Below are 16731 nucleotides of genomic sequence, written 5' to 3'. Positions count from 1 at the left end.
ATTCTGTGACTTTCACTTTAGTAATGGAGAGGGATAAGTGCATGCAACAGGGCAAGGTTTACAATTGGGGAAGGATAAATACGATGTTGTCAGACAAGAATTGAAGTGCATAAGTTGGGAACATAGGCTGTCAGGGAAGGACACAAGTGAAATGTGGAACTTGTTCAAGGAACAGGTACTATGTGTCCTTGATATGTATGTCCCTGTCAGGCAGGGAAGAGATGGTCGAGTGAGGGAACCATGGTTGACAAGAGAGGTTGAATGTCTTGTTAAGAGGAAAAAGGAGACTTATGTAAGGCTGAGGAAACAAGGTTCAGACAGGGTGTTGGAGGGATACAAGATAGCCAGGAGGGAACTGAAGAAAGGGATTAGGCGAGCTAAGAGAGGGCATGAACAATCTTTGGCGGGTAGGATCAAGGAAAACCCCAAGGCCTTTTACACATATGTGAGAAATATGAGAATGACTAGAGCGAGGGTAGGTCCGATCAAGGACAGTCGCGGGAGATTGTGTATTGAGTCTGAAGAGATAGGAGAGGTCTTGAACGAGTACTTTTCTTCTGTATTTACAAATGAGAGGGGCCATATTGTTGGAGAGGACAGTGTGAAACAGACTGGTAAGCTCGAGGAAGTACTTGTTAGGAAGGAAGATGTGTTGGGCATTTGGAAAAACTTGAGGATTGACAAGTCCCCCAGGCCTGACTGGATATATCCAAGGATTCTATGGGAAGCAAAAGATGAAATTGCAGAGCCGCTGGCAATGATCTTTTCGTCCTCACTGTCAACAGGGGTGGTACCAGGGGATTGGAGAGTGGCAAATGTCGTGCCCCTGTTCAAAAAAGGGAATAGGGATAACCCTGGGAATTACAGGCCAGTTAGTCTTACTTCGGTGGTAGGCAAAGTCATGGAAAGGGTACTGAAGGATAGGATTTCTGAGCATCTGGAAAGACACTGCTTGATTAGGGATAGTCAGCACGGATTTGTGAGGGGTAGGTCTTGCCTTACAAGTCTTATTGAATTCTTTGAGGAGGTGACCAAGCATGTGGATGAAGGTAAAGCAGTGGATGTAGTGTACATGGATTTTAGTAAGGCATTTGATCAGGTTCCCCATGGTAGGCTTCTGCAGAAAGTAAGAAGGCATGGGATAGTGGGAAATTTGGCCAGTTGGATAATGAACTGGCTAACCGATAGAAGTCAGAGAGTGGTGCTGGATGGCAAATATTCAGCCTGGATCCCAGTTACCAGTGGCGTACCGCAGGGATCAGTTCTGGGTCCTCTGCTGTTTGTGATTTTCATTAATGACTTGGATGAGGGAGTTGAAGGGTGGGTCAGTAAATTTGCAGACGATAAGAAGATTGGTGGAGTTGTGGATAGTGAGGAGGGCTGTTGTCGGCTGCAAAGAGACATAGATAGGATGCAGAGCTGGGCTGAGAAGTGGCAGATGGAGTTTAACCCTGAAAAGTGTGAGGTTGTCCATTTTGGAAGGACAAATATGAATGCGGAATACAGGGTTAACGGTAGAGTTCTTGGCAATGTGGAGGAGCAGAGAGATCTTGGGGTCTATGTTCATACATCTTTGAAAGTTGCCACTCAAGTGGATAGAGCTGTGAAGAAGGCCTATGGTGTGCTCGCGTTCATTAACAGAGGGATTGAATTTAAGAGCCGCGAGGTGATGATGCAGCTGTACAAAACTTTGGTAAGGCCACATTTGGAGTACTGTGTACAGTTCTGGTCGCCTCATTTTAGGAAGGATGTGGAAGCTTTGGAAAAGGTGCAAAGGAGATTTACCAGGATGTTGCCTTCAATGGAGGTTAGGTCTTACAAGGAAAGGTTGAGGATGCTAGGCCTTTTCTCATTAGAACGGAGAAGGATGAGGGGCGACTTGATAGAGGTTTATAAGATGATCAGGGGAATAGATAGGGTAGACAGTCAGACTTTTTCCCCGGGTGGAACAAAGCATTACAAGGGGACATACATTTAAGGTGAATGGTGGAAGATATAGAGGGGATGGCAGAGGTAGGTTCTTTACCCGGAGAGTAGTGGGGGCATGGAATGCACTGCCTGTGGAAGTAGTTGAGTCGGAAACATTAGGGACCTTCAAGCAGCTATTGGATAGGTACATGGATTACGGTAAAATGATATAGTGTAGATTTATTTGTTCTTAAGGGCAGCACGGTAGCATTGTGGATAGCACAATTGCTTCACAGCTCCAGGGTCCCAGGTTCGATTCCGGCTTGGGTCACTGTCTGTGCGGAGACTGCACATCCTCCCCGTGTCTGCGTGGGTTTCCTCCGGGTGCTCCGGTTTCCTCCCACAGTCCAAAGATGAGCAGGTTAGGTGGATTGGCCATGATAAATTGCCCTTAGTGTCCAAAATTGCCCTTAGTGTTGGGTGGAGGTGTTGACTTTGGGTAGGGTGCTCTTTCCAAGAGCCGGTGCAGACTCAATGGGCCGAATGGCCTCCTTCTGCACTGTAAATTCAATGATAATCTATGATTAATCTAGGACAAAGGTTCAGCACAACATCATGGGCCGAAGGGCCTGTTCTGTGCTGTATGTTTCTATGTTCTATGTACGAGGCAAGTTTTTTACACAGAGGGTAGTGGGTGCCTGGAACTCGCTACCGGAGGAGGTGGTGGAAGCAGGGACGATAGTGACATTTAAGGGGCATCTTGACAAATACATGAATAGGATGGGAATGGAGGGATACGGACCCAGGAAGTGTAGAAGATTGTAGTTTAGTCGGGCAGCATGGTCGGCACGGGCTTGGAGGGCCGAAGGGCCTGTTCCTGTGCTGTACATTTCTTTGTTCTTTGTAAAGGGAAATAAGAAAAAAGATTGCCATTTATACCGCACTTTTCACAACCACCAGACATTCTTAAAACAATTCACAGCCAGTGAAGTACTTTTTGAAGTGTTGCCACTGATGCAATCCAGGAAATACAACAGACAATTTACACACAGCAAACAGCCACAACAGCAATGTAATAAAGATTATTATTATTAAAATTCATGTTTTGTAACGGCGATTGGGGGATAAATATTGGGCAGGACACCAAGGAGACGTGGCCTTTCTCTTCTTCAAAATAGTGCCTTGAGATTGTTTAATATTCATTCTTGGGATGTGGATGTCACTGGCTAGGCCAGCATTTATTGTGCCTCCCGATTTGCCCTTGAGGAGTTGGTGGTGATCTGCCTTCCTGAACCGCGGCTGTGAGTTTGGGGGCAATGTCGTCGTGGGGTTGTCATTGGATTAGTAACCTAGAGACTCAGGGTAACGCTCTGGGGACCCGGGATCGAATCCCACCAGGGCAGATGGTAAAATTTGAATTCAGTCAATAATGACCATGAAACAATTGTGAAAAAAATCACCTGGTTCGCTTATGTCCTTTAGGGAAGGAAATCTGCCATACTGACTTGGTCTGACCTACATGTGACTCCAGATCTACGGCAATGGGGTTGACTCTTAACTGCCCTCTGAAACAGCCTAACAAGCCACTCGGTCGAAAGGGCAATTAGAAAGGCCAATAAATGATGGCCCAGCCACACATCCCTTGGAAGAATTTTTAAAAGTCCCTGTGGTATAGATATGACACAACATGACATCGTCCCCAGCAGGCAGATAGTTCACGGTCTCATATAAAATACAGCGCCTCCGGCAGTGCAGTGCTCCCTCAGTACCACACAGGAGTGTCAGCTCTAGAGTGAGAATTGAACCCAGAATCCTGTGATCCAGAAGTGGAACGCCAGCGACAGAGGCAGGGCCAACACAGAAAGAGGAAACCACACAATAGGGAAATCCGTTGCCATGCCAGTAACTGAAACAGATTCATTAAACAAAACAGAGTGGGGGACTCTTCCAAAGGGAATACAGATTCATAATGCCGTGGACCGTTCAGTGCATTGTATCGGTGCTGCCTCCTTGTTACAGCAATGAAACTAGTCATGTTGTCTCCTGTTACGATCTCAGTTGGTGTTATAAATCAACGGGAATATCCCAGAATGGCTCAAAAGACGGCAACGTTTACTTTTTTTCTATAAAATGTCGAGGAACAGAGTCACAAGACCGCTAATTAGTTTTAACAACAAGCAAAAAACATTTATTAAACAAGGAAAAATTGGATTATAATACAATACTCCTTTATTCCCTGTAGCTTCACAAACACACAGAGGTTTAAAGGTTATCATGGATCGCAAAGTACATCTAAAGTGCAATGGTCTCATTCACACACAAAGTCCCATTAAAGCACACAAGATGGCTGTGGTCAAATGCACACACTCGCTCTGAACCCCCAGTGAATGTTTGTCAATGTCGCCTCAAAATCCCCACCCCAGATGATTGCCAGGTGAAAGTTTCCAAATTCCATTCTCAAAAACACACTTTCAAATCTATTCTCAAAGTATGCTATCGCTTAGTGGTTTGCACTCCGAAATCCAGACCAGGTTTTCCAAATGGCACTTTTAAACAAAGTTTGGCTCTATTCTTAATAGTGAATCCCGTCCAGGGGTTTACATTACCCACTTTTCGGTTTCCTATGTCTTAACTGTTTTTACACAAACTCCGGAATCCAGCCATTGAATTCCATAGTTATTTCAATTCATGAGCCACAGGCCGTCGTAAAATCTCACAAAACCGAAAATCACTTCAGATATCTTTCTGGTGTCCTGGCCTTCGTCTTAGCTCAGTCTGTCTTTACTGAACAGTGCTCTGTTCTAGCCTCAGGCTACTTGGAAACCTATCTTCATTTCTCTAGTTTCCTTAACTAAACTGCTCTTCTGGGGCGAAATTCTCCGGAAACCGCGCGGTGTCCGCCGACTGGCGCCCAAAACGGCGCAAATCAGTCGGGCATCACACCGCCCCAAAGGTGCGGAATGCTCCGCATCTTTGGGGGCCGAGCCCCAATCTTAAGGGGCTAGGCCCGCGCCGGACGAATTTCCGCCCCGCCAGCTGGCGGAAAAGGCCTTTGGTGCCCCGCCAGCTGGCGCGGAAATGACATCTCCGGGCGGCGCATGCGCAGGAGCGTCAGCGGCCGCTGACGGCATTCCCGCGCATGCGCAGTGGAGGGAGTCTCTTCCGCCTCCGCCATGGTGGAGACCGTGGCAAAGGCGGAAGGGAAAGAGTGCCCCCACGGCACAGGCCCGCCCGCGGATTGGTGGGCCCCGATCGCGGGCCAGGCCACCGTGGGGGCACCCCCCGGGGCCAGATCGCCCCGCACCCCCCTCAGGACCCCGGAGCCTGCCCGCGCCACCTTGTCCCGCCGCTAAGGTAGGTGGTTTAATCTACGCCGGCGGGACAGGCATTTTAGCGGCGGGACTTCGGCCCATCCGGGCCGGAGAATCGCGGGGGGGGACCCGCCAACCGGCGCGGCACGATTCCCGCCCCCGTCGAATATCCGATGGTGGAGAATTCGGCAACCGGCGGAGGCGGGATTCACACCAGCCCCCGGCGATTCTCCAACCCGGCAGGGGGTCGGAGAATCTCGCCCCAGATCTCTGCACTTGTTCTCTTAACCATCAGGCCATAGTATGTTTTTTCTTCCAGCAAAGCTGAGAGAGATGTTCCCTCTCTAGCCTTCTAAACCAACTGCTTCTAGCAGAACTGTGAGAGCTGCCTTCTCTCCCACTACCTATCTCCAATTACAATCACATTAGCTATACTAAAACTGAAAAGCTTCTCTACCTTAGAAGGTAGAGAAGTTGCTAAGCAACCAGTGCTAGATTGTTTATTCTTCACACTGTAGCCCTCTCGAAGCACAAAAGAAACATAGTTGGAACTTAACCAACTCCCACACATACATAGATCTTTGTCCAATGTGAAATTAATTACTTTCCAGCGTAGAAACATTAAATTAAACTCACTTAAAGCTGTGCATTATTTCCAATGTTCAGCAATACAAATATAAATCCCTTAAAACTATCTTTGTATTCCGAAAGCTCCACATTGCCCTAAATGCCACTTTCCACAGAGCAATTTGAAAACTAGGACGAGGATTTTAGCAGAACATCACACTGGAGTGAGCCCCTTCGCAGGTCAGCGCACACAAGGGAAGAGTGCTGATGTGTGAATAGGGTTTTAGTGGGCACCACAGCTGGGGGAAAAGACACTGTATACCCAAATGTTTAATGGTGAAATATGCCTATGTTCTCCCCAGATAAACTCAAGGTGGCACCACGAGGGAGTAACTAAATATGAACTCCATGGTGAAGGGGTCGGATCTATTTTTAAGGTGAATCCGGACAATGGAAAGATCAGTGCCTACAGACCGTTGGACCGAGAAGTCAAGGCTCGTTATAAACTAGAAGGACTTGTGATTAACATAAAGTCTAAGATACAAGTGGGTCTTTCAACCAACTTTAGCATTCATGTACTGGACCTGAATGACAATGCACCCATATTTACAAAAGACCCATTTAATGGAACTGTTCCTGAGATGTCTGACAGAGGTAAGAACAAAGTAAATAACGTCAACAGGGTCAAAGATGCTCTGATAAGCTACCTCTACACTGTCCCCATCAAACACTCCCAGGACAGGTACAGCACGGGGTTAGATACAGAGTAAAGCTCCCTCTACACAGTCCCCATCAAATACTCCCAGGACAGGTACAGCACGGGGTTAGATACAGAGTAAAGCTCCCTCTACACTGTCCCCATCAAACACTCCCAGGACAGGTACAGCACGGGGTTGGATACAGAGTAAAGCTCCCTCTACACTGTCCCCATCAAACACTCCCAGGACAGGTACAGCACGGGGTTGGATACAGAGTAAAGCTCCCTCTACACTGTCCCCATCAAACACTCCCAGGACAGGTTCAGCACGGGGTTAGATACAGAGTAAAGCTCCCTCTACACTGTTCCCATCAAACACGCCCAGGACAGGTACAGCACGGGGATAGATACAGAGTAAAGCTCCCTCTACACTGTCCCCATCAAACACTCCCAGGACAGGTACAGCACGGGGTAGGATACAGAGTAAAGCTCCCTCTACACTGTCCCCATCAAACACTCCCAGGACAGGTACAGCACGGGGTTGGATACAGAGTAAAGCTCCCTCTACACTGTTCCCATCAAACACTCCCAGGATAGTTTCAGCACGGGGTTAGATACAGAGTAAAGCTCCCTCTACACTGTCCCCATCAAACACTCCCAGGACAGGTTCAGCACGGGGTTAGATACAGAGTAAAGCTCCCTCTAAACTGTTGCCATCAAACACTCCCAGAACAGGTTCAGCTCGGGGTTAGATACAGAGTAAAGCTCCCTCTACACTGTTCCCATCAAACACTCCCAGGACAGGTACAGCACAGGGTTATATACAGAGTAAAGCTCCCTCTACACTGTTCCCATCAAACACTCCCAGGACAGGTACAGCACGGGGTTAGATACAGAGTAAAGCTCCCTCTACACTGTCCCCATCAAACACTCCCAGGACAGGTACAGCACGGGGTTGGATACAGAGTAAAGCTCCCTCTACACTGTTCCCATCAAACACTCCCAGGACAGGTACAGCACGGGGTTAGATACAGAGTAAAGCTCCCTCTACACTGTTCCCATCAAACACTCCCAGGACAGGTTCAGCACGGGGTTAGATACAGAGTAAAGCTCCCTCTACACTGTTCCGATCAAACACTCCCAGGACAGGTACAGCACGGGGATAGATACAGAGTAAAGCTCCCTCTACACTGTCCCCATCAAACACTCCCAGGACAGGTACAGCACGGGGTTGGATACAGAGTAAAGCTCCCTCTACACTGTTCCCATCAAACACTCCCAGGACAGGTACAGCACGGGGTTAGATACAGAGTAAAGCTCCCTCTACACTGTTCCCATCAAACACTCCCAGGACAGGTTCAGCACGGGGTTAGATACAGAGTAAAGCTCCCTCTACACTGTTCCCATCAAACACTCCCAGGACAGGTACAGCACGGGGATAGATACAGAGTAAAGCTCCCTCTACACTGTTCCCATCAAACACGCCCAGGACAGGTACAGCACGGGGATAGATACAGAGTAAAGCTCCCTCTACACTGTTCCCATCAAACACTCCCAGGACAGGTACAGCACGGGGTTGGATACAGAGTAAAGCTCCCTCTACACTGTCCCCATCAAACACTCCCAGGACAGGTACAGCACGGGGTTGAATACAGAGTAAAGCTCCCTCTACACTGTTCCCATCAAACACTCCCAGGATAGTTTCAGCACGGGGTTAGATACAGAGTAAAGCTCCCTCTACACTGTTCCCATCAAACACTCCCAGGACAGGTACAGCACAGGGTTAGATACAGAGTAAAGCTCCCTCTACACTGTTCCCATCAAACACGCCCAGGACAGGTACAGCACGGGGTTGGATACAGAGTAAAGCTCCCTCTACACTGTTCCCATCAAACACTCCCAGGACATTTTCAGCACGGGGTTAGATACAGAGTAAAGCTCCCTCTACACTGTCCCCATCAAACACTCCCAGGACAGGTTCAGCACGGGGTTAGATACAGAGTAAAGCTCCCTCTACACTGTTCCCATCAAACACTCCCAGAACAGGTTCAGCACGGGGTTAGATACAGAGTAAAGCTCCCTCTACACTGTTCCCATCAAACACTCCCAGGACAGGTACAGCACAGGGTTATATACAGAGTAAAGCTCCCTCTACACTGTTCCCATCAAACACTCCCAGGACAGGTACAGCACAGGGTGAGATACAGAGTAAAGCTCCCTCTACACTGTTCCCATCAAACACTCCCAGGACAGGTACAGCACGGGGTTAGATACAGAGTAAAGCTCCCTCTGCACTGTCCCCATCAAACACTCCCAGGGCTGGTACAGCACGGGGTTAGATACAGAGTAAACCTCCCTCTACACTGTTCCCATCAAACACTCCCAGGACAGGTTCAGCAGGGGGTTAGATATATAGTAAAGCTCACTCTACACTGTCCCCATCAAACACTCCCAGGACAGGTTCAGCACGGGGTTAGATACAGAGTAAAGCTCCCTCTACACTGTTCCCATCAAACACTCCCAGAACAGGTTCAGCACGGGGTTAGATACAGAGTAAAGCTCCCTCTACACTGTCCCCATCAAACACTCCCAGGACAGGTACAGCACAGGGTTAGATACAGAGTAAAGCTCCCTCTACACTGTTCACATCAAACACTCCCAGGACAGGTTCAGCAGGGGGTTAGATATATAGTAAAGCTCACTCTACACTGTCCCCATCAAACACTCCCAGGACAGGTACAGCACGGGGTTAGATACAGAGTAAAGCTCCCTCTACACTGTCCCCACCAAACACTCCCAGAACAAGTACAGCACAGACTTCAATATGAATACTTATTGTTGAATTTCCTCACTATTGCCAAAGTCTCCTCGCTGTGTGTACGCAAATTTCCCTCTCCGCCCACTGTCTGGGATGGGAATCGCTTTGCTAATATTAGCAATAGCCTACTCAACCGCTTTTTCCTTTAGTGCAAAGTGGCACTCGCAGCATTGCAACCCGTTAATGTTCAGCATGAATATGAGTGAACTATTTCTGATATTTGCGCTGTAATACGGGTCTTTGTTTCACCCTCAACGGGCACAGACGGGCACAGACAGCGTAACAACAAAACGGGATTGGGGACAACAGGTGACTCTGTGTCCCTCACTGCAAGCAATGGACAGATGTCACTGAGATACCAAGGGGCAGATAATTCACATCCTTCCTGGGGCATTCCTGTGTCCTCTGTAGCAGATATTAACCTCTTTCAAATAAACAGTTTAATATTGTCACAAAAGTGGAGGGAGAGAGGAATGTCACAGAGACGCATTGGGCATTAATATTCATTAATATCGCCAACAGAGTGGGATTTCAATGCACCACATGATAATTTGTGATCAGTGTGATTTTAACACTTTCTCAGGGACCTCTATTCTCACGGTGAGTGCTCACGACCCTGACGACCCCACTGTTGGCAAGCACACAAACGTAACCTACAAGATCCTGAGTGACAAGAAGAATTTTTTTATTGAACAGATGACAGGTAAGCATATTCCGGGATCTACGCCAAGCCACTCAATCAAACTGTTGGGGATGAGACAAGCCTTCCCTCAAAGCACGAGACAGGGGGTGGGATTTTACAGCCCATCCCGCTGGCGAGATTTTCCACTCCCACCGAAGTCAATGGAGCTTTTTTTCCCTAAATTTTCTTTTTTTTTCCAATTAAGGGGAAATATATCATGGCCAATCCACCTACCCTGCATATCTTTTTGGATTGTGATTTGTTGGGCATTAAATGTGCACAATCATAGAATTTACAGTGCAGAAGGAGGCCATTCTGCCCATCGAATCTGCACCAGCTCTTGGAAAGAGCACCCTACCCAAGGTCCACACCTCCACCCTATCCCCATAACCCCACCCAACACTAAGGGCAATTTTGGACACTAAGGGCAATTTATCATGGCCAATCCACCTAACCTGCACATCTTTGGACTGTGGGAGGAAACCGGGGCACCCGGAGGAAACCCACACACACACGGGGAGGATGTGCAAACTCCGCACAGACAGTGACCCAAGCCGGAATCGAACCTGGGACCCTGGAGCTGTGAAGCAATTGTGCTATCCACAAGGCTACCGTGCTGCTATTAAATTAGTTATTAAGTTTCTTGAGACTCAAAGTTTGAATGGGCTTTCATGGGAATGATATGTAAGCATTGGAGAATGCCACAGGGTGCATACCCTCCAATCTTCCACCTTTCTACTCACTGCCAGTTGCAGTCTCTTTAGATAGCCACGCTCAGATCCATGTGCTGATGGTAGGTTACAGTACTCTTAAGGAGTGCGAGTTGCTATGGCATCATAACTTTTTCCATGCACAGTGAGCTATAGATTGTGAGGGCAGAAGCTCCAACTTTCTTTCCCTCACATGGTTGGCCTGGAGTCTCTCCCGCTCATCCCGCCAGCCAGTGGCGTGCGGTGGAAGGGTTTGCAGGTTGATAATAAACCTGTTTGGCCGCGTTATGAACAGACCTCGCTCGGCCATCAGGTCCTGGAGTGGGACTTGAACCCAGGAGCTTGTGGCTCGGAGGCTGGGATGCTGCCCATTGCACCACATGATCGCCTAGATCCGTATAACCATACATTAGTAACAGGACATCGATGACAAATGAACAGTGCTACTCTCACGTTGAGCCTCACTTCGGAGATCTGAGCACTCAATCCAGGCTGGCATTCCTAAGGGCGGTACTTTTGGTGGTGCTATTTTTCAGATTAGACGTCAAATTGTTGCTCTATCTACCCTCGCAGGGAAGGATGTAAAAGAGCCCAGGGTCACTATTTTTAAACAGAGCAGGGGAAGTCTTTGGCCAATATTTATCCCTCAACCAAAATCACTGAAATGGATTCTCTGTGGCACCTTGTGTGTAATACTTTAACCTGACCTATTGTATGAGACATTTCTCATCGATGCGAAAAGGGCATCATTTCAAGTCTTGATTTCTTCTTGGAGTTTGCCTGTGCTGAATCTCACTTACATTTATGTAAAAGGATATTGATTACAATTATTGTAATATGGTTTAGCACAGTGGGCTAAACAGCTGGCTTGTAATACAGAATAAGGCAGCAGCGCGGGTTCAATTCCCATACCGGCCTCCTCGAACATAGAACATTACAGCACAGTACAGGCCCTTCGGCGCCGACCTGTGAAACCACTCGAACCAGGCGCCGGAATGTGGCGACTAGGGGTTTTTCACAGTAACTTCATTGAAGCCTACTTGTGACAATAAGCAATTATCATTATTATTATTATTATTCTCTTTCTAATAGGAGTCATACGTGTTCAGAACCCTGACCTGGATAGGGAGAGGGAGAAAGACTTTCGAATCATTGTCCAAGCCAAGGACATGGGACTAGATCCAGGCGGGATGAGTTCAACTGCTACTGTATACATCTCTCTGACCGATATCGATGACAATGTACCCTACTTCCCACAAAGTAAGATCCTCTCACATTTGCTGGTGAATAACTCAGGGATATAAAAGCAGGACGAAACCATTAACAACCTTGTGCCAACTCTGCCATTCAGTTTTATTATGGTTGACGTGTATCACAAATCCATTTGTACGCCTCAATTACTATAGCCTGACATCTTAACACAATAAAAATTTAATTATCTCAGTCTCTAATATTTAATTGACAGCCCTCCCCCCCCCCCCCACCCCACCCTCCCACCACCCCCCACCCCCCACCCCCCACCCCCACCCCCGCCCCAACCTCATGATGCAGGAGGAACATTTCAGATTTCCCCATCCTTTGTGTGAAAAATTGGATTCCTCATTTTTCACCTTAACGGCCTGCCTCCTATCTTAGGGAAAGTTATAGATGAATTTAAACGAAAGCCACATAAGGACGCGAGGGAAGAAAGGTGCAGGATACACTGTGACAACATTTGACCCGGAAGCAGTGCAGAAAATAAAATTATTAATTTCCTTAAAATATCTGCGGAATCTGTAATTGTTTTCAAAATATTTGAAAAGGATTTTTAAGAGTTTGCATCAGTTGTAAAAGGATCCATTGAAATCTTTGCGGATAATAAAATATATTGGGCCATGTGATCTGGAGAACCTTGACTGGAAGCAGTACCAACAAGAAGGAAGTTAAGACCAGCAGCCATGTGGCTTCTGGACACACAGGAGAGCTTTAGACACACAGGAGAGGTGCAGACACACAGGAGAGCTGCAGACACACAGGCGAGCTACAGACACACAGGCGAGCTACAGACATAAAGGAGAGCTGCAGACACACGGGAGAGCTGCAGACACACAGGCGAGCTGCAGACACACAGGCGAGCTACAGACATAAAGGAGAGCTGCAGACACACGGGAGAGCTGCAGACACACAGGCGAGCTGCAGACACACAGGCGAGCTACAGACATAAAGGAGAGCTGCAGACTCACGGGAGAGCTGCAGACACACAGGAGAGCTGCAGACACAAAGGAGAGCTGTAGACATAAAGGAGAGCTGCAGACACACAGGCGAGCTACAGACATAAAGGAGAGCTGCAGACTCACGGGAGAGCTGCAGACATAAAGGAGAGCTGTAGACATAAAGGAGAGCTGCAGACACAAAGGAGAACTTCAGACACACAGGAGAGCTGCAGACACACAGGAGAGCTGCAGACACACGGGAGAGCTGCAGACATACGGGAGAGCTGCAGACACACAGGCGAGCTGCAGACACACAGGCGAGCTACAGACATAAAGGAGAACTTCAGACACACAGGAGAGCTGCAGACACACAGGAGAGCTGCAGACACAAAGGAGAACTTCAGACACACAGGAGAGCTGCAGACACACAGGAGAGCTGCAGACACAAAGGAGAACTTCAGACACACAGGAGAGCTGCAGACACACAGGAGAGCTGCAGACATAAAGGAGAGCTGCAGACATAAAGTACAGCTGCAGACATAAAGGAGAGCTGCAGACACACGGGAGAGCTGCAGACATAAAGGAGGGCTGCAGACATAAAGGAGAGCTGTAGACATAAAGGAGAGCTGCAGACATAAAGGAGAGCTGAAGGTAGAAGGCAATCAGCACATGGATGCAAATACAAAGAAGTCCTGATCACCGTTATCACACTGCTGGTGTGTTTAGGAGCAAGCCAAGCTCTCTACAAAGAAGGCGACTTTCTGTTTGGCTGCAAAAAGGAAACGAGAGATCCAGGCTCTCTTGGGAAGTAATGTATGATCAAACAAAGGGAACAGAAACCTAAAAACAGTTTGAATAGTTCCAGCATTCAAAAGAGCTGAGTATTTCCACAGGGATCAATACAACACGAATTGGTTGAGATGAAGTGGAGTAGGAAAAGGCTTATGTGCAAGCACAGAGCAGTGGGCCGGAAGGTTGGTTTCTATTCTCTGGACTTCATGTCCTCCACCTTCTAGAGTGGAGACCATTGACAAAATGTTATAACTACTGCTGAAAGCATGACATTTGTTACCAATGGGTTCAAATAGCCAAAGGACTTTATTTCACTCACTGCCTCTCTTTCAAATTGTATTTCCTTAATGTCCCAAATGTAAACATCTCGAGTGGGATTGTCCGGTCCCCCAGCCGTGCATTACTTGGCAACACGCCATTCACTGCCGGTGAAATTCTCTATTCCCACCGCTGTCGATGGGATTTCCCATTGAAGCCACCCCACGCCGCCGGGAAACCCATGGGCGGGGTTGGGGGGGCGGGGGGGGGGGGGGGGGGTGGGGGTACACTGTCAGTGGGAATGAAGAATTCCAACAGCCCGAGAATTCCAGCCTTAACCTTCAGTTGCTACTAACCGCATCACGTAAGTGTGACTTTTCTCGATGTAGTGGACCATTCTGAATCGCTGTATCAATGCTGCAAAATGTACCTTATCGAACATAATATCAGGTCTGTATCTTGCAACTTAATTTAAGTGTTGTAAGCACTCAGCAATGAAAGTACTAAAAGTAAGTTACGATGCACCCATCCAAATGACTCCACCATTTAGCCAGATAATGGTTAATATTGCATGCCCAGCAAATTCTGGAGTTTTGCAACAAAAAAGTATCCCTTCATTCCCTGAACTGCTGGCCAATGTGCACACTGTTAATGTCATGTGTCAACATACTGTTAATTTTCCAGCAAGCCCATATCTGATGTGAACATGAGTATCATTTTATCTGCAGGACTGTACAACTATTCTGTAACAGAGGCGGCCAGGATTGGAGCTACGATAGGGCGAGTGAAAGCACTGGACCTGGATGAAGGCGAGAATGCGAGAATAGTTTACACATTTGTCGATCAGAAAAGTATGTTTCGTATTGAAACAGACCCACGCACTCAAGAGGGGCTGATAACAGTAAAGGAGGTAAATTGACAGAAAGCTGTATTTTTAAAAATTCTTTCACAAGAGTGTGGGGCGTCGCTGGCTAGGTCAGCATTTGTTGCCCATCCCGAATTACTAGTACCACAAGGATCTGTTTTGGGGTCACTGCTGTTTGTCATTTTTATAAATGACCTGGAGGAGGGCGTAGAAGGATGGGTGAGTAAATTTGCAGATGACACTAAAGTCGGTGGAGTTGTGGACAGTGCGGAAGGATGTTACAAGTTACAGAGGGACATAGATAAGCTGCAGCGCTGGGCTGAGAGGTGGCAAATGGAGTTTAATGCAGAAAAGTGTGAGGTGATTCATTTTGGAAGGAATAACAGGAAGACAGAGTACTGGGCTAATGGTAAGATTCTTGGCAGTGTGGATGAGCAGAGAGATCTCGGTGTCCATGTACATAGATCCCTGAAAGTTGCCACCCAGGTTGAGAGGGTTGTTAAGAAGGTGTACGGTGTGTTAGCTTTTATTGGTAGAGGGATTGAGTTTTGGAGCCATGAGGTCATGTTACAGCTGTACAAAACTCTAGTGCAGCCGCATTTAAAGTATTGCGTGCAATTCTGGTCGCCGCATTATAGGAAGGATATGGAAGCATTGGAAAGGGTGCAGAGGAGGTTTACCAGAATGTTGCCTGGTATGGAGGGAAGATCTTATGAGGAAAGGGTGATGGACTTGAGGCTGTTTTCGTTAGAGAGAAGAAGGTTAAGAGGTGACTTAATTGAGGCATACAAGATGATCAGAGGATTGGATAGGGTGGACAGTGAGAGCCTTTTACCTCGGATGGTGATGTCTAGCATGAGGGGACACAGCTTTAAATTGAGGGGAGATAGATATAGGACAGATGTCAGAGGTAGGTTCTTTACTCAGAGAGTAGTAAGGGCGGGGAATGCCCTGCCTGCAACAGTAGTGGACTCGTCAACACTAAGGGCATTCAAATGGTCATTGGATAGACATATGGACGATAAGGGAATAGTGTAGATGGGCTTTAGAGTGGTTTCACAGGTCGGCGCAACATCGAGGGCCGAAGGGCCTGTACTGCGCTGTAATGTTCTATGTTCTAATTGCCCGTGAGAAGATGAGGTGGTTAGCCTCTTCCGATTGGTCAAGCAGCGCTGCAACTGATTCCGCTAAGTTACTGTTCATTTCATATCCTCCCAGCCCCTGGACTTTGAGCAGCAGCCGCTGCACAGGCTTGAACTGGAAGCGGAGAATCCCACAACAGTGAACGGGGTGAAGTACAAGAACAAGACGATTCTCCTAGTTCATGTGCTAGATGTGGATGAGCCTCCAGTGTTCAGCAAAACCCGCTACAATTTCCGTGTCTACGAGAACCTACCTGTTGGCACGCTGGTAGGGAAGGTCTTGGCACAGGACCCTGACAAGACCAAAAGTAGCATTAGGTAAGAGCTCAGATATAATCAGTCCACATTTGCGGAGGGCAAATTAAACAGAAATGAAAACAAACACTGCGGATGCCGGAGGTCGGAAATAAAAACGGGGAATGCCGAAAGTATAGCCAGAAGTTCCGAGAGCATCGAGGCAGAGAGAGAAGCGGAGTTAATGGGCGGGAATATCCAGACCGCCAGTTGCGTGTTCCTCGGTGGCGATCCCCGCCAGCAGCAGGATTTTACCTTCCCGCCACCGACCACTGGGATTTCCCACTGTGGCCAACCCACACCGTCGGGAAACCCGCAGACCCGGGTGCACTGCCGGCGGAACAGGGAATCCCGCCGCTGGAGAATGCCGCCCACTCAGGTCAATACCGTCCCAGCACAACTCAAAGCTGAAAATTAGCGGTTCAGAAGTGAGTTCAGAGCCAGAGAATGAATAGGGGGAGAGTGAACACAAGGGAAGCAATTTATTTTATTCGA

At 47.8% G+C, this 16731-nt stretch overlaps 1 protein-coding gene across 1 annotated transcript in view; it reads left to right on the top strand.

Annotated features, from left to right (window-relative positions):
* The window catches only part of LOC140430358 (cadherin-5-like), a 76165-nt gene that overhangs the window by 44137 nt on the left and 15297 nt on the right, over window positions 1–16731 (top strand). Inside the window, exons 3-7 of the mRNA XM_072517818.1 lie at window positions 6149–6440; window positions 9885–10004; window positions 11786–11953; window positions 14664–14845; window positions 16019–16260. Coding sequence (XP_072373919.1) covers window positions 6149–6440; window positions 9885–10004; window positions 11786–11953; window positions 14664–14845; window positions 16019–16260 — 1004 coding nt within the window. The remainder of the gene's footprint in view (window positions 1–6148; window positions 6441–9884; window positions 10005–11785; window positions 11954–14663; window positions 14846–16018; window positions 16261–16731) is intronic.

This window comes from Scyliorhinus torazame, chromosome 10 (genome assembly GCF_047496885.1).
Source record: "Scyliorhinus torazame isolate Kashiwa2021f chromosome 10, sScyTor2.1, whole genome shotgun sequence".
Classification (NCBI taxonomy): Eukaryota; Metazoa; Chordata; class Chondrichthyes; order Carcharhiniformes; family Scyliorhinidae; genus Scyliorhinus; species Scyliorhinus torazame.
This window is presented reverse-complemented; position numbering and strand designations above follow the sequence as displayed.